The 24,187-nt window shown below is 44.6% G+C and overlaps 1 protein-coding gene across 1 annotated transcript; it reads left to right on the plus strand.

Annotated features, from left to right (window-relative positions):
• The first annotated feature begins 304 nt into the window (after positions 1-304).
• LOC115895539 (60S ribosomal protein L7-like 1) lies at positions 305-1,863 on the plus strand. Its single transcript, XM_030926211.1, has one exon. It carries the CDS (start codon positions 315-317, stop codon positions 1,080-1,082), a length of 768 nt encoding a protein of 255 aa, XP_030782071.1. The 5' UTR covers positions 305-314; the 3' UTR covers positions 1,083-1,863.
• Positions 1,864-24,187: the final 22,324 nt, after the last annotated feature.

The following is a 24,187-nucleotide window of genomic DNA, read 5'->3' on the forward strand; positions in this document are numbered from 1 at the left end:
CCACCACCCACTGAACCCAGCCTGGACTCGTCTGTCTCCCACTCCACGTGCACCCATTCTCCTATCAGCAGACAGAAAAATTTATTGTGCAATAAATACCTGATACATGCTGAGCACATGGGGCAGGAGGGAGGAGATAACATTTCTTCCCTTCAAAGACGTCCATCTAGTTGGAGAGATTATGCCAAGCTTTACAAGTAAAGGAAAAATTCCAAGGAAGTGTGTCCCTATTTTGTAGCAGAGAGAAGATGACTTGACCAAGGTGAGTGGCAGAATTGGGGACAGAAGTTTGATATCCGGTGTTGGGGTTGCGCATGATCAGTAGCTGCACCACTAGAAAGATGGCGGAGCAAGAGCAAAGAAAAATCCCTTTGGTTCCAGAAAATCTGCTGAAAAAGAGGAAGGCTTATCAAGCCCTCAAAGCCACCCAGGCAAAGCAGGCACTTTTGGCAAAGAAGGAGCAGAGGAAAGGAAAAGGGCTCAGGTTTAAGCGACTAGAATCATTCCTACATGATTCCTGGCGGCAGAAACGTGACAAGGTGCGTCTCAGACGACTAGAAGTGAAACCTCATGCCATGGAATTGCCAGACAAACATTCCTTGGCCTTTGTTGTACGCATTGAAAGGATTGATGGCGTGAGTTTACTGGTGCAGAGAACCATTGCAAGACTTCGCCTAAAGAAAATTTTTAGTGGTGTCTTTGTAAAAGTCACCCCCCAGAACCTAAAAATGCTGCGTATAGTGGAACCTTATGTGACCTGGGGATTTCCAAATCTGAAGTCTGTCCGAGAACTCATTTTGAAACGTGGACAAGCCAAGGTCAAGAATAAGACCATCCCTCTGACAGACAACACAGTGATTGAGGAGCACCTGGGGAAGTTTGGCGTCATTTGCTTGGAAGACCTCATTCATGAAATTGCCTTCCCAGGGAAGCATTTCCAGGAGATCTCATGGTTCTTGCGCCCTTTCCACCTCTCAGTGGCCCGACATGCTACCAAAAATAGAGTGGGCTTCCTCAAGGAGATGGGCACACCTGGCTATCGGGGTGAACGCATCAATCAGCTTATCCGCCAGCTGAACTAGACCCAGGTGTCAAACTGCGGTAAATTTTTATCAATGAAGTGGAAGCATGTGTTTGATTGTTTTGGGAATTTTTATCAAGTATCTTCAGAGAAGATTATTTCCTGCTTTATCTTCAAAAACTGGAAAGGAAGGATCAAAGAAAAGACAGTAGCTGGCCGGGCGTGATGGCTCACGCCTGTAATCCCAACACTTTGGGAGGCTGAGGCAGGCGGATCACCTGAGGTTGAGGGTTCAAGACCAGCCTGACCAACATGGAGAAATGCTGTCTCTAGTAAAAATACAAAAATTAGCCGGGCATAGTGGCATGTGCCTGTAGTCTCAGCTATTCGGGAGGCTGAGGCAGGAGACTTGCCAGGCGGAGGTTGCAGTGAGCCGAGATCACGCCCTTGCACTCTAGCCTGGGCAACAAGCGAAACTCCGTCTCAAAGAAAAGAAAAGACAATAGCTTATGTTCATGGCAAGCATCTCTCATCACACTCCAGTTCCAAAGAAAAATTCCAGTGTTTTCTACATTGAGTACTGCATCGTCTGAAATCAGCACATTCTGTGGAGGAAGGAGTCCTGCTTTGTTGCATCTATCTTAGGGTTTAATGTTGGTAAATGAGTCACTCTAGCATTTGTACAAGGCTCCCTAAGACTTCTGCAGCAGTTGACCAAGCCCAAGGACATAATTGAATCTGGAGAGTCCTAGGGCCTTGTTTTGAAAAACACTTGAAATACACATAGGAAGAAAGGCATACAAATAAATGTTCACTTGTCTGGTGTGAAAAAAAAAAAAAAAGAAGTTTGATATCCTAGCTCTGAGCCTGCGCCCAGTATGACCGCAGGATGCAAGGAAGCACAGTGAAAATTGCTTTCTTTCTTTTTTTTTTTTTTTTTTTTTTTTTTTTTTTTTATACTTTAAGTTCTAGGGTACATGTGCATAACATGCAGGTTTGTTACATATGTATACTTATGCTATGTTGGTGTGCTGCACCCATCAACTCGTCAGCACCCATCAATTCATCATTTATATCAAGTATAACTCCCAATGCAATCCCTCCCCACTCCGCCTTCCCCATGATAGGCCCCAGTGTGTGATGTTCCCCTTCCCGAGTCCAAGTGATCTCATTGTTCAGTTCCCACCTATGAGTGAGAACATGCAGTGTTTGGTTTTCTGTTCTTGTGATAATTTGCTGAGAATGATGGTTTCCAGCTGCATCCATGTCCCTATAAAGGACGCAAACTCATCCTTTTTTATGGCTGCATAGTATTCCATGGTGTATATGTGCCACATTTTCTTAATCCAGTCTGTCACTGATGGACATTTGGGTTGATTCCAAGTCTTTGCTATTGTGAATAGTGCCGCAATAAACATACGTGTGCATGTGTCTTTGTAGTAGAATAATTTATAATCCTTTGGGTATATACCCAGTAATGGGATGGCTGGGTCATATGGTACATCTAGTTCTAGATCCTTGAGGAATTGCCATACTGTTTTCCATAATGGTTGAACTAGTTTACAATCCCACCAACAGTGTAAAAGTGTTCCTATTTCTCCACATCCTCTCCAACACCTGTTGTTTCCTGACTTTTTAATGATTGCCGTTCTAACTGGTGTGAGATGGTATCTCATTGTGGTTTTGATTTGCATTTCTCTGATGGCGAGTGATGATGAGCATTTTTTCATGTGTCTGTTGGCTGTATGGATGTCTTCTTTTGAGAAATGTCTGTTCATATCCTTTGCCCACTTTTTAATGGGGTTGTTTGTTTTTTTCTTGTATATTTGTTTGAGTTCTTTGTAGATTCTGGATACTAGCCCTTTGTCAGATGAGTAGATTGCAAAAATTTTCTCCCATTCTGTAGGTTGCCTGTTCACTCTGATGGTAGTTTCTTTTGCTGTGCAGAAGCTCTTTAGTTTAATTAGATCCCATTTGTCAATTCTGGCTTTTGCTGCTGTTGCTTTTGGTGTTTTAGACATGAAGTCCTTGCCCATGCCTATGTTCTGAATGGTACTACCTAGGTTTTCTTCTAGGGTTTTTATGGTATTAGGTCTAACATTTAAGTCTCTAATCCATCTTGAATTAATCTTCGTATAAGGAGTAAGGAAAGGATCCAGTTTCAGCTTTCTACTTATGGCTAGCCAATTTTCCCAGCACCATTTATTAAATAGGGAATCCTTTCCCCATTTCTTGTTTCTCTCAGGTTTGTCAAAGATCAGATGGCTGTAGATGTGTGGTATTATTTCTGAGGACTCTGTTCTGTTCCATTGGTCTATATCTCTGTTTTGGTACCAGTACCATGCTCTTTTGGTTACTGTAGCCTTGTAGTATAGTTTGAAGTCAGGTAGCGTGATGCCTCCAGCTTTGTCCTTTTGACTTAGGATTGTCTTGGCAATGCGGGCTCTTTTTTGGTTCCATATGAACTTTAAAGCAGTTTTTCCAATTCTGTGAAGAAAGTCATTGGTAGCTTGATGGGGATGGCATTGAATCTATAAATAACCTTGGGCAGTATGGCCATTTTCACGATATTGATTCTTCCTATCCATGAGCATGGTATGTTCTTCCATTTGTTTGTGTCCTCTTTTATTTCACTGAGCAGTGGTCTGTAGTTCTCCTTGAAGAGGTCCTTTACATCCCTTGTAAGTTGGATTCCTAGGTATTTTATTCTCTTTGAAGCAATTGTGAATGGAAGTTCATTCCTGATTTGGCTCTCTGTTTGTCTGTTACTGGTGTATAAGAATGCTTGTGATTTTTGCACATTAATTTTGTATCCTGAGACTTTGCTGAAGTTGCTTATCAGCTTAAGGAGATTTTGGGCTGAGACGATGGGGTTTTCTAAATACACAATCATGTCATCTGCAAACAGGGACACTTTGACTTCTTCTTTTCCTAACTGAATACCCTTGATTTCTTTCTCTTGCCTGATTGCCCTAGCCAGAACTTCCAACACTATGTTGAATAGGAGTGGTGAGAGAGGGCATCCCTGTCTTGTGCCAGTTTTCAAAGGGAATTTTTCCAGTTTTTGCCCATTCAGTATGATATTAGCTGTGGGTTTGTCATAAATAGCTCTTATTATTTTGAGGTACGTTCCATCAATACCGAATTTATTGAGCGTTTTTAGCATGAAGGGCTGTTGAATTTTGTCAAAAGCCTTTTCTGCATCTATTGAGATAATCATGTGGTTCTTGTCTTTGGTTCTGTTTATATGCTGGATTGCGTTTATTGATTTGCGAATGTTGAACCAGCCTTGCATCCCAGGGATGAAGCCCACTTGATCATGGTGGATAAGCTTTTTGATGTGCTGCTGAATCCGGTTTGCCAGTATTTTATTGAGGACTTTTGCATCGATGTTCATCAGGGATATTGGTCTAAAATTTTCTTTTTTTGTTGTGTCTCTGCCAGGCTTTGGTATCAGGATGACGTTGGCCTCATAAAATGAGTTAGGGAGGATTCCCTCTTTTTCTATTGATTGGAATAGTTTCAGAAGGAATGGTACCAGCTCCTCCTTGTACCTCTGGTAGAATTCAGCTGTGAATCCATCTGCTCCTGGACTTTTTTTGGCAGGTAGGCTATTAATTATTGCCTCAATTTCAGAGCCTGCTATTGGTCTATTCAGGGATTCAACTTCTTCCTGGTTTAGTCTTGGGAGAGTGTAAGTGTCCAGGAAATTATCCATTTCTTCTAGATTTTCTAGTTGATTTGCATAGAGGTGTTTATAGTATTCTCTGATGGTAGTTTGTATTTCTGTGGGGTCGGTGGTGATATCCCCTTTATCATTTTTTATTGCGTCTATTTGATTCCTCTCTCTTTTCTTCTTTATTAGTCTTGCTAGCAGTCTGTCAATTTTGTTGATCTTTTCAAAAAACCAACTCCTGGATTCATTGATTTTTTGGAGGGTTTTTTGTGTCTCTATCTCCTTCAGTTCTGCTCTGATCTTAGTTATTTCTTGCCGTCTGCTAGCTTTTGAATGTGTTTGCTCTTGCCTCTCTAGTTCTTTTAATTGTGATGTTAGAGTGTCAATTTTAGATCTTTCCAGCTTTCTCTTGTGGGCATTTAGTGCTATAAATTTCCCTCTACACACTGCTTTAAATGTGTCCCAGAGATTCTGGTTTGTTGTATCTTTGTTCTCATTGGTTTCAAAGAACATCTTTATTTCTGCCTTCATTTCATTATGTACCCAGTAGTCATTCAGGAGCAGGTTGTTCAGTTTCCATGTAGTTGAGCGGTTTTGATTGAGTTTCTTAGTCCTGAGTTCTAGTTTGATTGCACTGTGGTCTGAGAGACAGTTTGTTATAATTTCTGTTCTTGTACATTTGCTGAGGAGTGCTTTACTTCCAATTATGTGTTCAGTTTTGGAATAAGTGTGATGTGGTGCTGAGAAGAACGTATATTCTGTTGATTTGGGGTGGAGAGTTCTATAGATGTCTATGAGGTCCACTTGGTGCAGAGATGAGTTCAATTCCTGGATATCCTTGTTAACTTTCTGTCTCGTTGATCTGTCTAATGTTGACAGTGGGGTGTTGAAGTCTCCCATTATTATTGTATGGGAGTCTAAGTCTCTTTGTAAGTCTCTAAGGACTTGCTTTATGAATCTGGGTGCTCCTGTATTGGGTGCATATATATTTAGGAGAGTTAGCTCTTCCTGTTGAATTGATCCCTTTACCATTATGTAATGGCCTTCTTTGTCTCTTTTGATCTTTGATGGTTTAAAGTCTGTTTTATCAGAGACTAGGATTGCAACCCCTGCTTTTTTTTGTTCTCCATTTGCTTGGTAGATCTTCCTCCATCCCTTTATTTTGAGCCTATGTATGTCTCTGCATGTGAGATGGGTCTCCTGAATACAGCAGACTGATGGGTCTTGACTCTTTATTCAGTTTGCCAGTCTGTGTCTTTTAATTGGAGCATTTAGTCCATTAACATTTAAGGTTAATATTGTTATGTGTGAACTTGATCCTGCCATTACGATATTAACTGGTTATTTTGCTCGTTAGTTGATGCAGTTTCTTCCTAGCCTCGATGGTCTTTACATTTTGGCATGTTTTTGCAATGGCTGGTACCGGTTGTTCCTTTCCATGTTTAGGGCTTCCTTCAGGGTCTCTTGTAAGGCAGGCCTGGTGGTGACAAAATCTCTAAGCATTTGCTTATCTGTAAAGGATTTTATTTCTCCTTCACTGATGAAACTTAGTTTGGCTGGATATGAAATTCTCGGTTTAAAATTCTTTTCTTTAAGAACGTTGAATATTGGCCCCCACTCTCTTCTGGCTTGTAGAGTTTCTGCCGAGAGATCTGCTGTTAGTCTGATGGGCTTCCCTTTGTGGGTAACCCGACCTTTCTCTCTGGCTGCCCTTAAGATTTTTTCCTTCATTTCAACTTTGGTGAATCTGGCAATTATGTGTCTTGGAGTTGCTCTTCTGGAGGAGTATCATTGTGGCATTCTCTGTATTTCCTGAATTTGAATGTTGGCCTGCCCTACTAGGTTGGGGAAGTTCTCCTGGATGATATCCTGAAGAGTGTTTTCCAACTTGGTTCCATTTTCCCCCTCACTTTCAGGCACCCCAATCAGACGTAGATTTGGTCTTTTTACATAATCCCATACTTCTTGCAGGCTTTGTTCATTTCTTTTTCTTCTTTTTTCTTTAGACTTCTCTTCTCGCTTCATTTCATTCATTTGATCCTCAATCACTGATACTCTTTCTTCCAGTTGATCGAGTCGGTTACTGAAGCTTGTGCATTTGTCACGTATTTCTCGTGTCATGGTTTTCATCTCTGTCATTTCGTTTATGACCTTCTCTGCATTAATTAGTCTAACTGTCAATTCTTCCCCTCTTTTTTCAAGATTTTTAGTTTCTTTGCGCTGGGTACGTAATTCCTCCTTTAGCTCTGAGAAGTTTGATGGACTGAAGCCTTCTTCTCTCATCTCGTCAAAGTCGTTCTCTGATCAGCTTTGATCCGTTGCTGGCGATGGGCTGCGCTCCTTTGCAGGAGGAGATGCACTCTTATTTTTTGAATTTCCAGCTTTTCTGCCCTGCTTTTTCCCCATCTTTGTGGTTTTATCTGTCTCTGGTCTTTGATGATGGTGACGTACTGATGGGGTTTTGGTATAGGTGTCCTTCCTGTTTGATAGTTTTCCTTCTGACAGTCAGGACTCTCAGCTATAGGTCTGTTGGAGATCGCTTGAGGTCCACTCCAGACCCTGTTTGCCTGGGTATCAGCAGCAGAGGTTGCAGAAGATAGAATATTGCTGAACAGCGAGTGTACCTGTCTGATTCTTACTTTGGAAGCTTCCTCTCAGGGGTGTACTCCGCCCTGTGAGGTGTGGGGTGTCAGACTGCCCCTACTCAGGGGTCAGGGACCCACTTGAGCAGGCAGTCTGTCCGTTCTCAGATCTCAACCTCCATGTTGGGAGATCCACTGCTCTCTTCAAAGCTGTCAGACAGAGTCGTTTGCATCTGCAGAGGTTCTGCTGCTTTTTTGTTGTTGTTTTTTAGCTGTGCCCTGTCCCCAGAGGTGGAGTCTACAGAGACAGGCAGGTTTCCTTGAGCTGCTGTGAGCTCCACCCAGTTCGAGCTTCCCAGCGGCTTTGTTTACCTACTTAAGCCTCAGCAATGGTGGGCGCCCCTCCTCCAGCCTCGCTGCTGCCTTGCGATTAGATCGCAGACTGCTGTGTTAGCAATGAGGGAGGCTCTGTGGGCGTGGGACCCTCCTGGCCAGGTGTGGGATATATTCTCCTGGTGTGCCCGTTTGCTTAAAGCGCAGTATTGGGGTGGGAGTTACCCGATTTTCCAGGTGTTGCATGTCTGATTTCCCCTGGCTAGGAAAAGGGATTCCCTTCCCCCTTGCGCTTCTCAGGTGAGGTGATGCCTCGCCCTGCTTCAGCTCTTGCTGGTCGGGCTGCAGCAGCTGAGCAGCACCGATTGTCCAGCACTCCCTCGTGAGATGACCCCAGTACCTCAGTTGAAAATGCAGAAATCACCGGTCTTCTGTGTCGCTCATGCTGGGAGTTGGAGACTGGAGCTGTTCCTATTCGGCCATCTTGTTCCGCCCCCGAAAATTGCTTTCTTAGGGGTAATTGCTCATTGCAATGATTCCATCTTGGCCTGCACTTCCTCTACATCCTCATAGCCATAGTGTCACCCAAAGAATCCTCCCTGGCCAGCAGGTAGAGCCCCTGGAAGTATCGCTGTCACCACACAATCTCAACTGTCCTCATTTTCTGTGGCTGCTGTAACAAAGTACCACAAACTGGCTGGCTTAAAACCAGTTCTTAAGGTTTCTCACAGTTCTTAAGGCCAGAAGTCCAAAATTCAGGTGTCAGCATGGCTGTAGTCCCTAGCAAAGATCCTGGGCATGGGCACACCCCTTGTGAATGTCACAGGTCCACCATGCAGCCAGAGTGCTCTTTGAAAGTGCCAAGTGCCACAGTAGAGGGCAGCTCCAGCTACAGTCGGTGTGCCGAACTGAGAGGCACCCTCTGACTGTAGGATTACGGAAATCTTTATGGAGAAACAGCATCCAAGATGGACCTGGAAGGGTTGGCGGGGTTCAGACCTGCTAAGATGAGGGTAGGGCATTGCAAGCAGAGGGCAGTGCGGGAGAGACCATTGCTGTGCTCCCTAGATGGAAAGCAACAAGGAGAGTGGCTTCTCTCTCCTCAGCTGCCAGAAACTTTAGCAGGTGCATTTGAATTTAAGAATAAACTCATAATGCAAATGACCTATACTGATACATATGTAAGACATGTAAGATCTGCAAACTCTTGACACGATAAAAATTCTTCATAGGATCCATTTCTCAATGGCCCACTTTTTTGGTATGATTAATAGCCTTCGGATCTTCTAGTTCTTTCTCAAAAGGCTATAGGCCTTAGAAGGTGGGAGACTGTTTCTCCGGTCCTGATTTTCCTCGAGAATCAAAGTCCTGGTTTTCCTCGAGAATCAAGCTCCTGTGCTAGCTCATCCACACTAGGAGGATGGTTCTAACATTTATCAAAGCAACCATTTACTGTGTATTTTACCAGAAGCCACACACAATGCTAAACATCTACCTGGCATTGATCATTGCAATGACCAACAGTTTCTCGATCATTATTACCTTTTGAAGCCCAAGTTCTTCCTGAAGATTTCTCTTTCCTTCTGTGAGAGTTACAGGTTTCCCCTTCCCTGTCGTCTGTCTCTGGGACCTAGGCCACTTGAATTCAAGGGTTCAGTGTCCATGAAGAACCCAACTTCACCAGGCAGTTCTTGAATTGTTTCAGACTCTGGAAGAGTATGAAACTGGGGGAAAGGTCACTTGGAAGAGTGCTTTGCACACCATTGCTCATATTGTTTGCCCTTTCCTTCTCCCACCATCCCCCCACCACAAAGTCCCTACTCCCACCCCGCTTTCCAGTTCTTCTTCCTTCCCTTTGTGTGCAGCTTCTGTCTGCCTCTGAAGCATAGATACAGTTGATATCCAGGCCCTGAGGGCTGAACCCCAAGTGAGCTAATCAAGGCATTCTTTTCACATCAGAGGCTCTCTCTTGTACCAGCTTCGAAGAAAATAAAATGTTCCCCACCTCAATTCATATTCAGTATATTACATCATCTCAACGGTCTTAAGGGTAGGCACAATGACTGCCCTCATTTTTCAGAGCAGGAAATTGAGGCTCAGTTAGGTTAAGTGATGCAATTAAAGTTATAAAGAAAGAAAGTGATGGGACTAGTGTATACACACAGGTCTGGCTTGCTCCAATGCCCTTAGCCTGACTCTCACTCACTGCCTGAATTGATCCAGTACCTTATCTACAGGCTGCCTCAAGGGGGATGAGGACAAACCAATCAAAATACCGTGGGGTTTATGAAAGCTCTTTCCGAGTGGTTTTAAATGACTGGGAAAACAGGACCCTTTGGAAGACATGCAAGATGCAGCTCAGCAAGAATTCTAACAAGCTCACAGGATTTGCCGTGCATGCCTGGACTGTATCTGTTATGGGCCAGGGATGAAGGATTTATTCCTTTCATGAATCAGAGAATAACTATTGTTATTATTTAGCATTGATTAATTGTTCCTCCCCCTAACCCCAGGTCTCTCTGCACAGTTCTCAGAAAATCATTAAACTTCAGGAGTTGCCTGGGCTTTAACATTCTGGGTAAAAGCGCTGTACTGTGAGCCCTTCAAGGATAAGCCAGATCTCAGAGTGGCCTGGCAAATGGCCACACAAAGGAGATGGCCCAGCCCACTGCAGGATGCTCCGTGACCCCTCGCCCTGTCCTTGCCTCAAAGCAGCTCCTGGGAGGTCACCATGATGACCCAAGGAGAGGAGCAGAAATCACAGACCTCTGCTTCCTTACAGAGAAAACCAAGCAGGCTCCAACTGTTTCCCACACTAAGGATGTTGGGAAATGCATAACAATTGTGTAATTCCTAATAAGGAGGGGTAACCCTTCAGGGGTAATTACAGCAGCCAATGTCTCAGCCACATTTGTGTGATTTGATTAAATGTAACATTGTAAAGGGAGCCGGCACGGTGAATTTCCATCCTGACATCCAATAATACTCCCTAACCCTTTGGACATTGTCCTCCCCGAAGGTCAAAAATATGAATAAATTATGGTTCTGACAACCTTGACATGGAGCAGAGGTGGGGTGAAAAGCTCTCCGGGAAAAAATTCCAACATTACATTTGTGATCACAGAGAATAAAGGAAAATCCATATCCTAATTTTGCTAAATTTAAGTTTGACGAGAAGAACAGAGAATAACCTTTGGTGCTATGTTTATTCAGAAGGCAAGGGGCCCTCAGAGCTCAAAGCCAAGACACATCCTGTCATTCACCATGAGGCAGGTTCCTAGTTCCTGCTAACAATTTTTATTGATTAGAAATTATCAACCCAGGGACAATGCCATCCAAAGGAGTGGGCTGAGAAACAATATTGTTAAATAGTTAGCCACGGTGCTTCCAGTCAGGTAGAATGTGTGCTCAGAGAGAGCGGGGCCATCCATCATGAGTGAGGAGCCTCATTTACAGAGACAACTGAGCCCAGGCAATCAGCCTGAAATCTGCTAAGCTGGGAATTTATAACAGTTCAGCAAGGGAGGGTTGTCTCTTGTTTTAGGTTCTGTCAGTGGATGGGGGAGGAGCAGAAATCAAGGCCTGGAAGGAGAGGAGTGAATTACTCAGGTGGCCTTGGGGAGGCTGCCTTTGGGATGAAGGGTAGGGGTCAATGTGAAGAAATTGTCCATCCATCCATCCCAGTCTGGAGCCTATCGGACTCAAGTTCAGAAACCCAGCACTGGGGACATAAAACCTACCAGATTTGTCATTTAAGCAGCTGGGAACCTGTCCAGGCAGGAGCCCTACATCACTCAAAAGCCTGGATTGATGGCGAGAGGGGGACAGCCCAACACTCTTGTCCTTGACATCATGACCTTGATTTCATTGTGCCAATGGCAGCACCGTAACCTCCTCGGTGGCCAAGGCAGACACCTGCCTCGCCTGAGCTGAGTTCAGAAGGGTCTGCATGCCCATAGAACAGACCCCAGAACGCTGTGACCCAGCTCCCAGCTGCTTGCCTCCCAAGCAAGTAGGCATTGACATTTCACAGAGCAACAAGTAAATCTGATTTTGTGCCACAACACTCTTTACAAGCTTTCTCGCTTTTCCTGAGTGTGTGCCTCTGTTCTTTCCATCATTTCTTTCCCTTAAAACACTTCCTCTAGATGCTTCCAGGTAGTAGAGGGCAGTGGTTAAGCATTCAGGCTGTGGGATCCTACTGCCTAGGTCCTAAACCAGGCTTTCTTTCTTCCTGGGTGTAGTGAATACTATGGTGTGCCACTCGGCTCTCCTCTTCAAGCTCAAGGCACTCCTATCCCCAGCTTCAGGGGATGCCATGTCAAGCCGTGTTACAGCCCACAGCAAAGGGAAACATTAGTACTACTACTCCTGTTTTACTTAAAATTTTGAGAGATGTTTATTCATCACGGATGGTTGTGTTAATTTTTTATAATTTTGCATCAAAATATTATTAATCTTGATTGCTAGGTGTGGCACCATCTGAAGTTTTGCACCTGGGGTGATGCCTCACTTCTTGCAGCCGAGGCTCAGTCTTGGCAGGGAGTGTTGGCTGCTGATGGTTCACAATTGAGCAGCTCCCCAGAAAGAAACCTTGATCAGAGGGAGCTGCCTCCCAGCTTATGCCCCTCGAATGTAAGGAGCAGTCCACATCCAACGACTGGCCAGTGAGGAGGTTCACAGGCCCCTGGACGTAAGTGAGACACCTCAAAGGGTCAGTCCAGCCCCCTCAGAGCTCCTCATGGGACTGGTCATATTGGTTTCCTGGGCTGCCATAAGAAAGTGCCACAATCTGCATGACTTAGAACAACATAAAGGTATTGTCTCACAGTTCTTGGGGGCAGAAGTCTGCAATTAAGGTGTCAACAGGGCCTCACACCCTTTCAAGGTGCTAGGGAAGGATGTGTTCCCAGCCGCCCTGGCTTCCAGCTTTTGGTAGTTCATCAACTTGTAGCAACATAACTCCAGTCTTCACACGGTGTTCTTTTATAAGGACGCCACTCATGTCAGATTAGGGGCCCACTCTACCCTGGTATGACCTGATCCTAATAATGACAGCTGCAACAACTCTATTTCCAAATAAGGTCACATTCTGAGGTACTGGGGGCTAGGACTTTAATGTATGAATTTTGGAGGACACCATTCACCCTGCAAGTTCATCAGTGGAACTGCACCACAGCCCAAGCCCGCCTTCTGCCCAGCTCTGCCCACCAGCCTCCATCACTCCCTTACAGCTAACCCAGGGTAGCCCCCTGATTTCTTTCACTGAAAAAGACTTATCTACTCCAGGTCAATGTTATATCCAATTTAACGCTGATACTCTCTCCTCCCCTGGGTATTTTGGACTTGGATGGGAGGAGATTACACAGTTACTTATTTTTCCTCCCGCTACTTTAGCTGTTAGGGCAGAAAAAAATGTGTCTCACTTACCTGGAGTTGTCAAGGTTCATGGTCTTCTCTCTCTCTCTCTTTTTCTCTCTGTCTCTCCTTTGTTTTCTTTTTAGAGACAGGGTCTCACTCTTCCACCCAGGTTGGAGTGCAGTGGCACAATCACAGCTCACTGTAGCCTCCAACTCCTGGACTCAAGTGATCCTCCCAACTTAGCCTCCTGAATAGCTAGGACTACAGGCACACACCACCACACTCAGCTAATTTTTAAAATTAATTTTGTAGAGACAAGGTTTCCCTATGTTACCAAGGCTGGTCTTGAACTCTTGGCCTCAAGCAATCCTCCCACCTCAGCATCTTCTCTTACTGACACTGACTCCCTAATTACACCCCCTGTGTGATAGTCCTCTTGTTGGGCACATGTGGAAATCATGGAGGGAGTTCTGGGGTGGGGGAATTGGGTCTCTGATCTGGGCACCCACCCTGCCAGCTGCTGCTTTTGAGCTGGTAAAGAACTCAAGCCCTGCTATCTCCCATCAAGTCTTCTTGGCCCATATGCAACTTATGCCCCTTGCCTCACCAAACCACGGGGATTCAGGGCACCGTGCTGCTGCCTTCTCTCTCTGCCCATCTGCTGTCTCTCTCCAAGCCTTTTCTCCCCTCCTCAGCTATACTCAGGAAGATCAGTGAGTCTATGGCTTCAACATGAACAATGAGAAAATGAGATGTTGGCCTCCCCTTCCTGTAGGCATTGCGATCTCCATGAGGGATTCTCTAAAAGTCCCATCCTTCTCTATCTCTCATGTGCAGGAGGGAATCACAGCAGTCCTCTGGATCGATAAACTCCAAATCCCTGCTAGTTCCTCTCCCTCCTCTGCCTCTCCCTGCTCAGTAGTTTCCTCGTGTTGACTGAGGGAAGGGAGTTTGAGGAGAGAGCTCTGGGATGGGGATAGGGGCAGCAGAGTTGTTGAGCCATCTATTGGTGAGCCAGTGGGGCCCCCAGACACTTGCTTACTTGAAAGTCCTTTTAGAGCCCTTGTCTTCACCTGTGGGTCCTAGTTGCTGGTTCTGATGCCACAGCAAAGTACCACTCAGCATTCTGTTCCAGGAATCTCCAAGGGACCTGGTTCCTATCCCGCTGGAGACAGTGCCGGGGTGATGTGTCTGCAGCCCAAGTCTCCCTTCATGAAGACAGGCTGCCATTGTTGTCACCAAAGCCATGACTCCAATGGGGAAGTGATCTGCATTTTTATTCGGCCTGAGAGAGAAGTTGCCCTGGTTACTTCAGCACAGCTTTCAAGAGGAGACCTTGGCTATGACTCTCAGGAGCACCAATAGAGTCTAGCACAGGCTCTATTTTCTGCATCTTTCATACATTTTCAGAGTCTAAATGCTGCTCCAAGTGGCCAGCACTTCCCAATCAAGAGGATGGAAGGGATTCATGACCACTAGGTTGGTACTGAAGGCATCTCAGCCTCCTGGGTCCATCCTGATCTACCCTGGGGACTCCCATCAGCTTATTGTCTAGGACCATTTTCAATGCAAAACCCAAGTACAAGCACCAGCCCCTACTTTCGTTTTACAGAGACCATCATAATTATATTTGCTTCAATAGGCATCCTTCATTGAGCCCTTACTACATGCCAAAAACTTCACATGCATGATTTCATCTCATGCTTATACCACCTTAAGAGGGGAGTATTATTATTTTCCCCATTTCTCAGATTAGGGAAACTGAGTCCAAGCAAGGATAAATTACTTGCCAGAGGTCAAACATCTAAGAAGTGTTGGAGTCTGGATTTGAACTTGGTTCTCTCTGACATTAAGGTCAATGCTTTGCTCTGCTGCATCCACGCTGCTGCTTGCTGGTGCCCTGTCCTCTAGCAGGAGGAAAGTGAATGTGACTATGCGGTAGCCCTCAGCTCCTCCATTTTGGAACCTGTAGAAGTGGAATGGCCCTGGGGCTGTCCTTTAGGGAGGGACAGGTCTCTGTGGCTAGTGTTTCCCTGGGCCCAGCCTACGTGATTCCTGCCCAGCTTCCTCAGTCAGACACTCCTGGGCCTCTTCTCTTCAGTCTTCAAACGGTAAGAAATCAATCCCCTGTGGATCCTGTTTCCTTTGAATTCCAAGCACATATGTCAAAAAGGAATCGCAAATGAAGGATGAGCTCTGTGGACTCTGGCAGCGTCTGTGTATGTGAGAGGCTCGGCAAATGATGTCTTTGGATATGTGGGGTCGTTTTACACATATGTAAATTTGAAGGTACTGCCTGGATGCTTATACCTACTAACTCTCACCTTTTGTGAACCTGAAAGGTTGAAATAGAGAAGAGAAAACCAGAGACTGGATTAACATTTGATTTGATTTATTCCCTAGTAAAATCCTATGTGAAGATCCAAAAAATGAGCTTGATCTTAAAATCAGCATCCATATCTTTCCTATCTGATAGATCCCAAAGTTTCCAACCTTCCACCTCTTGGCTTAATTTTTCTGATGTCTGTTCTAAGTTTGGTCCTTTCTCCCCTGCCTCTTATTCCTCTGCCTCAACTTTAAGTTAAGTTCTTGGTTGCATGGTTTTCTCTTCTGGGCACCTGCTTAGACATCAGTCCAAGATTAAAAGTGCTGGATTTCACAGAAACTAATTCCTAGAACTGATCCATGGAAAAAAGATATTGCTCCCTAGGCGCTTTTCAATGGAGATCTCTCTGTCTTTGGAATAGGATGGTTCTCCCTATCTTTTCAGGTAACTTTAAACCCCACGAGAGAAGAAAAAATACAGGAGCCAGTCCCAGGCTGGGCCTCTATATGGCAATTTCTTTCTCAGAACAAAGTGAGTTAGAATAAAGAACAAATACTCTCCCTTCTAAGAGGGAAACAGATCCTTCCAAATCCCACCCCAGCCTCCTTGCAGACTCCAGGAGCTTAGTCCTAGAGCTTAGTCCTAGAGCTTGGGGTGAGAAGGGAGAGAACCCTATCTCCCCTTGACACAGTGGCAAACTATGAACAATTGGGCATAGATTGTGGAGTCAGCTAGGCCTGGCCTCAATGGCTAAAGTCCATGCCCGCTATACAGTAACTATGTGACCTTGAGGAAGGACCTGAATCACTCTGAGTTTCCAGGGTTGCCATTTTTCATGATGGGGACAAGGCAGTGACATTTGCAATTTTATCAGGGTTGGATCCTAAAGTCAGTGCCTAAGGAAGGAATCCCCGTTGGTGGGAGCTCCCCTTGAAAACCTCTGAAATTGGCTGCGTGCGGTGGCTCATACCTGTCATCTCAGCACTCTGGGAGGCCAAAGCAGACAGATTGCTTGAGCTCATGAGTTCAAGACCAGCCTGGGAAACATGGCAGATTCATTTCTCTACAAAAAATACCAGAAAAATTAGCTGGGCATGGTGGTGCACACCTGTAGTTCCAGTTACTCAGGAGTCTGAAACAGGGACATTGCTTGAGCCCAGGAGTTTGAGGCTGCAGTGAGCTTTGATTATGCCACTGCACTCCAGTCTGGTAACAGGGTAAGAACTTGTCTTAAAAAAAGAGAGAAAATTTAAACACAGAGACATGTACAGCGGGAGGGTGAGATGAAGACACGTGAAGTGGCCATCTACAAGTTAAGGAACACCTGAGGCTACCAAAAGCTAGGAAAGAAGATAGAACACATTCTCTCTCACAGCCCTCAGAAAAAACCAATCCTGCCTTGATTTTGGACTTCTAGCCTCAGAACTGTGAGACAATAAGTTTCTCATGTTTAAACCACCCAGGCTGTGGTATCTTGTATGGCAGCCTCCAGGAAGGTAATACATAGTTGGATGTGTACAAATCAAATGCACCTTTGATGAGACTCACCAGAAATACCTTCCTTGTAGAGTTTTTGTGAGGTCAAATGAGCTAATGTGTATGAAGTGCTTAGTTTTACACCTAGGACTTATTAAATACTCTGTGAACTCTTACCCCTTTCATTCAGGTAAAGAGCCACGAGACCTTTGGTGTCAGTCCTCAGTGGGTGGGTAGGTAAGGGACAGCTCTCTGGGCCTCAGTTTTCTTCTGGGCAAAATCAAAGTTTGGACATGTCCCTTTTCTTCCAGCCCCGATGCTCTGGACATCCACAACACTTGGAGCTACAGGACATCAGACAGGATGCTACATCTGAACTTGACCTTGAATGGGCCACCAGGGCACTACCTCTGTAAATATTTCAGGATCATTCTATGCTGGGCCAGGGGCTGACATACAGTGACTTTCTTGGGCTTCTTTTACAGAAACTAAAAAATCAAAAGGACAAAACTCAGTGTCTTAAAATTGCTGCCTAACACCTCTCCCTTTCCCATCTGTTCACTACCATTGTTTCACTTCTCTGGTTTGTGATGTCTGTAGAGAAAGTTCTTTTTTCTACTGATTTATATTTTTTTCAAGTAGAAAATATGAATTCTACTGTTTTCTAAAAAGTATTCAGCTAAGTGAGGTTGAAGGATTGGAGTCCCTTCCCCTAAGCGAGTCCTCACTCCCTACCCTGAATCACCATGTTCTAATTCCTATGACTTGTCACCATAAACCCTTGGACATCAGCAGAGCCAGGTTCATCATTAGCTGGGACCAGGGCAGGATGAAAACGTAGAGCCCTGGCCAGGGGTGGGGAATTCAGTCTCCCCTTCCCATAGGTCTGGCTCTTCACCAGCTGGAGATAGGCAATCTCCAAAGGACTGCAATTTCTGCCCTTGGACATGCTCAGTATCTGAACTGGAGTTGAATGAGACGTTCCAGCTGAGCTATCTGCCAAATGCAGATGGCCCTTCCAGCCAGGATGAGGATGGCTGTTACCCCAGATGCTGCAGGGCACACACCTGCCTTCTGCCCTCTCTGCACCCACACTCAGGCCCTGCCAGAGGCAACACCTAGATGAAGGGTGGCAGTGGTTGAGAAGAGGGAAGAGAGAAAGGGAGCAGGAGGCTGGGCAGGGCCTGAGATGCTAGGAGACTGGGGAATGTGTAGTGAGAACCAGTCCGGGAGAGGCAGGGAGGCCATGAGAGGTGGCCTTGTGCTGGACTGAGGTTCCAAGTCCCCAGCATGTGCTCCATTATTCCACTGGACAAATTCCAAAACAAAACAATTAAGAATTTCAAGACTCGGCAACCACAGATCATCAAATCCCAAACATGAGTCCCTTCTGAGTGCAGGGCCCTGTGGGATGCATGGCTGAATGTCCTAACATACCCATTGTTCAAAACAAAGGTAGGGAGGTGCAGGCATAGGTTTTAGAGGTGGGACAGACCTCAGTTCAAACTCTGATTCTCCTGTTTCCACCCCAGGTGATCTGAAGATGGGGATGAAGTGCATACCAAGATGGCTGGCCCTCAGTAAGGGCTCACAAAGAGGTAGCTGTTACTGATACAGGGCTGAGTGATATAGTTTGGATATTTATCCCTTCCCAATATCATGTAAAATATTGATCCCCAGTGTTGGCAGTGAGTCCTAGTGGGAGGTGTTTGGGTCATGATGGTAGATCCCTCATGAATGGCTTCACGTCATCCTTGCAGTAATGAGTGAGTTCTTGCTCTCTCTGTTGCTACGAGATCTGATTGTTAAACAGTCTGGCTTTTCTCTTGCTACCTCTCTTTGCCATATGACCCGCCTGCTCCACCTTTGCCTTCCCACCATGAGTAACAGCTTCCTGAGGCCTCACCAGAAGCTGAGCAGATGCTGGTGCCATGCTTGTACAACCTGCAGAACTGTGAACCAAATAAATCTATTTATAAATTACCCAGCCTCAGGTATTCCCTTATGGCAGCACAAAATGGACTAACACACTAGGTTTCCAACAACTCTGCTTCAGGAGCCAGGTGCAAAGGCTGGCATCCACACTTACAAGATGCTCCTGTGAATGTGGTAGGAATCCAGGAAAATGAGAGAAGAGAAATTTAGACAGACACAGAGGAAGGACTACACAGAGACCAGCTTATAATGGGCTGGAAAGATCAAAGGATACCATGTTTCTGTTTAGTGAGCAGGGAAGTAAAATAGCTGTGGGTATCACTTGTCAAGATACACTTTACTTTGGTCTCTGAAAATGAAAAAATAGACATCCGCTAGGGGTTGGGGGATGGGGATAGAGACAATGACAAGAAATAATCCATCATTTGGGGAAAATTAAGCTTATCTGTGGGTTTACTTATCCATTTAAATATAGTCAAAATGCTCTGGAATCCAGTGAAAGTAATTACGGTGATGGATTTTTGCACTCTGTCACACAGTGCAATTAAGGGGTAGGATCCAGCCAATATATTAAGCCTATTAAGAGATTCATATGGAATCTGGCCATGTTTTCAATGACTTGGATGAGGCTGCATCTCATTTGTGGTGCCCTCACACAAAACATGCCTTGACCATCTAGCCCTGGTCTGGTCTATGGGCATCCTGGGCACACTAGCTCAGGCCAGATGCCAGCGGAGGAAGGTGACGGCAGAGGAGTGAGAGAAGCCTGCCCAGCCTGCTCCCCTGAGACTCTGCAGCACTTGAATACATCACTATTGTGGCCCCTGTCACCTCTGACAGCAAATATGATTTTAGCTGTCAGGCGGCTGACAGAAAACAAAACATAATTTACAGCCAAATTTGGCCTGCAGAAGCGCACACCTGGCTCCCAGAGGTGTGAGCTATGGAAACACACCCACGGGCAGGATTTGGCTGGGCCAGCAAAGGATGGGTGAAACACCGCTCCCAGGGCTCAGCAGTGCCTGCTATTGGAGGAAGGGGAAAATGGGAATGTAGTCACTATTTCTTATGACTATAATTTCTGAAATATACTTTGAGAATTTTATTACTAATAATCCATTCTGCATTAATTATACTGTTGGCAATAAATTTCCTACTGAAATAAAAGACTGTTTTTGTGAATTCCAGGGGGAAAATGATAGTTTATTTTTTTCACTGTCTGCTTTGTCGATTGAGCCTTTTAAAGTGACTTGGAGAATTTTCCTGTGCCTTTGGAAAAGGACACAATTTAAAAGTCCCAAATTCTCATGCTGGCTGCTTGGAGTTGGAGGGGATCAAAAGGGAGTGAGACAAATATCTGGGAAAGGATTGAAACTTGAAGATGTCAAGATTCATTTTCATCTGGGAGCAATAAGCCTCCAGAACTGAACAGTGTGAGTGCGTATATGTATGTGTGTGCCCTAATGGAAGCAAATTTGCATCAAAAAATAACTAGAATGAGCCAAACAGAGAGTAGGAGGTAGCTGTTTGAAAGTGGAAAATGTTGCACCGTGGATTCTCTTCAAGGATGCTCATCAGCTTCACTGGGCTCTGGGCACTGACCCCAGAGCCGGGAAAGTTGGCTTCTAGTTCGGTCTATTCTTGATTCTTTGTACAACTACCATTTCATATAGGGTGGTAATGAAGCAGTCAGGAGCTGGATCAGACACACCTACCAGATTCAAATTCTGGGTTCATCACTTACCAGCTCTATGACTTTGGACAAATCACTTAACCTTGGTAAGCCTCAGCTTTCTCATCTGTTAAATGAAAATAGAAGCATACCCACCGCAGAAGATGCAGAATTAAAGGAGAAGAAGTATGCTGAGGTGCAAAGCACAGTAGTCGGCACAAAGTAGCTGCTCAATAAATGCTACTATATGTGCTATACAGTCACCTGTCATTTAACAATGGGAAGACATTCCAAGTAATGCAACATCAAGTGATTTTGTTGTGCAAGCATCATAGAGTGCACTTATATACACCTAGATGGCATAGCCTACAAAACATCCAAGTTATATCATGTAACCTACTGCTCCTAGGCTACAGACTTATACAGAATGTTACTGAACTAAATATTGCAGGCAATGGCAACACATTGGTATTTGTATATCAAAATACAGAAAAGGTGCAGTAAAAATATAGTATTATAATCTTATGGGACCACCGTCATATGTATATGCAGTTCACCTTTGACCAGGACACTGTTATGCAGGCCATGACTGCACGTTGGTTCATCCAGCAAAAGCAATAATTGAGCACCTCTTATGTGCAAGCACATACAACTACATAAATGTTAGACATATGGGTCCTGCTTACAAGGAGCTCTGCAGAGGAGCAGATAATACAAGGTAAGAAGATGTAAGACCCAGGAGAGGATCATTTGGACACAGTGCTCTGGAATTGGCAAGATGGGGAAAGAAAATGAATCAGGGAAATTGTGCATATCACTTAATCTGTGTTTTCATCTCTCCATCTATAAAAAGGAATAATGACTCTCTCTTTTCTTACCGCTTGGAGTTGGCAGGAGGCCCCGAGCAAATTATAGACATAAACAAGTATTGGAAAATGCAACTCACTCTCAAAACCAGAGTCTGACAAAGGTGATGGTGACAGTGACATAGGTAAGAGTGAGAAGAGTTCTCAGAAACTTCGTAGATTGGTCGTTTAGATAAACCATGGGCAGTTCCAGGTGCTCCAGCTTCACAGAAGATCACCTGGGGCTTGAGAATTGTGTCAGGATTTCAAATTCCCAACTCCACTGTAGTGCGGGCTCTCAAAAGAAGCACATTTGACTGAGCACACCTTAGGAGAACTTGAAATATTACATGGAAAAGTGGTACAGGGTGCAAACTTTTCTCTCCCTGAATCCTCCCCCTGCAGAAAGGGCTGCTATGAACCTCTCAGGGAGCTTAAGAACATAGAGAAGAAACCCACGTACAGTCTATGCAGCCACCAGCCCTTACAATGACACTGGTCTGAATCCCAAGTTTGATTATTAACAGCTGCAATTTTATTTAAAAATATATCCTCCTGTTTGTGTATTGTCCAATAAAATATGTATTTTCCATGCTTATGTATATGTGTTGTGAAGAGATAAAGAAGGAGAGGGTCTGTTGATAAATATGGTATAGACACAGATTGTTATTGCACTAGTATGTTCATTTCATCCTTGACAAACATCTACTGAAGGGTGTTAGAACTGTGTCCCCCAAAATTCAGACATTCAAGTTCTGACCCACAGTAACACAGAATGTGACTGCATTTGGAGATAGAGTCTTTAAGGAAGTAATGAAATGAAAAAAAGGTCATTAGGATGGGCCCTAAGTCAGTCTTACTGGAGTCCTTATAAGAAGAGATTTGGACACACATCTTTTAGCTTTCAGAATTGTGAGAAAACAAGTTGCTTTTGTCTAGCCACCCAGTCTGTGGTACTTCATTATGGCAGCCCCAGTAGACGAATGCACAAGGCTACTACGTGCTGTGTGCATTGCTAGGCATTGGAGAGACAAGAAAGAGCAAGACCCTGTGCCCACTTCTGAGCCAAAGAACTGAATTCAAAAAATAGTGAGGTAGGCAAATGCTTACAAATACAGCGGGGCTGATGCGCCCAGAAGCCCCAGCAGGAAGCAATGGGCAAACAGAAGGGAGCATGTATAGGGCAGCACGGAGGGTTCCTGTTGAAATGATTCAGACCCCAAATCGTGGCATGACCTGGCTCATTCCTCATTCCCAGTTTTGTGTTGGCTAATCTTTAATTAATGAATCACATCTCTTGGTGTAGAGGAATGTTATTTACCTACTGGACTTGTCCTTTTTTATTTGCAGTAAATTAAGCATTATATTCATGAGACTGCAAGGTTATATTCATGAGACTGCAAGGTTTTCTAATTCCATTGAGCAGCCTGGTGAGAGGCAAAGCCAGCTGCCATTCCAGACAGTCAATCAATGAGCTCAGGAATGTCCATATGGAGACAGCAACAAGGCAGAAGGAAAGATGGCAAGGAGGGAGGGAGGAACAAAGGGAGGGAAGGAAGGATAACCTTTGTCCAAATTTCTCAGAACTCTGGAGAAAAAGGCCGTGTCCACAGAATGCCCAAACATCTAAACATAATGTGGGTAAAGTCAATTGTTAGAATATGTGGTCTACAAGCAGCTGAACAGACACCCAGAGGTTTCTGCATTCCTCCTGAATATATAGTCTTCTTACACAGACTCATCCCAAAGAAGTGGAGTGTCTCAGGGAAGTGAACACAGATAAAACCAGACATTGAGCCCCTTTCCTCCTTAATCAGAAGCCAGAGGACTGTGCCCCTTTTCTCCCGAAATAACATCACATCAAGCTACTGCTGTCAGCTGAGCCCAGACCCACCCACCAATATGTACACCTGTATCAGCCACTCATACTCTGTTCCTACCAGCAGCATGGGTTTCAAGAGCATAAGGAGGCTTTCAAGAGCACTATCAGCTGGTGGTCTTCAGAATGTCAGTGCATGAGTAGCAGCAGCAGGTGAGTTAAACAAGCAGATTCTCAGGACCCACGCCAATGATTAGTTACCTTTAAAACAAATACTCCAGTCTGGAGTGGAGGGCAGAGGCCACTTTTTTTTTTATACTTTAAGTTCTAGGGTACATGTGCACAATGTGCAATTTTGATACATAGGTATACATATGCCATGTTAGTTTGCTGCACCCATCAAATCATCATTTACATTAGGTATTTCTCCTAGTGCTATCCCTCCCCCAGCCCCCCACCACCCAATGTGTGTGATGTTCCCCACCCTGTGTCCAACCGATTTCATTGTTCAATTCCCACCTATGACTGAGAACATATGGTGTTTGGTTTTCTGTCCTTGTGATAGTTTGCTCAGAATGATGGTTTCCAGCTTCATCCATGTCCCTGCAAAGGATATGAACTCATCCTTTTTATGGCTGCATAGTATTCCATGGCGTATATGTGCCACATTTTCTTAATCCAGTCTATCATTGATGGACATTTGGGTTGGTTCCAAGTCTTTGCTATTGTGAATAGTGCCACAATAAACATACGTGGACATGTGTCTTTATAGTAGCATGATTTATAATCCTTTAGGTATATACCCAGTAATGGGATTGTTGAGTCAAATGATATTTCTAGTTCTAGATCCTTGAGGAACTGTCACACTGTCTTCCACAATGGTTGAACTAATTTACACTCCCACCAACAATGTAAAAGCATTCCTATTTCTCCACATCCTCTCCAGCACCTGTTGTTTCCTGACTTTTTAATTATTGCTGTTCTAACTGGTGTGAGATGTTATCTCATTGTGGTTTTGATTTGCATTTCTCTGATGACCAGTGATGATGAACATTTTTTCATGTGTCTGTTGGCTGCATAGATGTCTTCTTTTTAGAAGTGTCTGTTCATATCCTTTGCCCACTTTTTGATGGGGTTGTTT

Source organism: Rhinopithecus roxellana, chromosome 21 (genome assembly GCF_007565055.1).
Source record: "Rhinopithecus roxellana isolate Shanxi Qingling chromosome 21, ASM756505v1, whole genome shotgun sequence".
Taxonomy (NCBI): domain Eukaryota; kingdom Metazoa; phylum Chordata; class Mammalia; order Primates; family Cercopithecidae; genus Rhinopithecus; species Rhinopithecus roxellana.

What these genes read in the sequence shown, in the direction of transcription:
- LOC115895539 (XM_030926211.1), top strand. Translation starts at nt 315, where the DNA reads ATGATCAGTAGCTGCACCACTAGAAAGATGGCGGAGCAAGAGCAAAGA.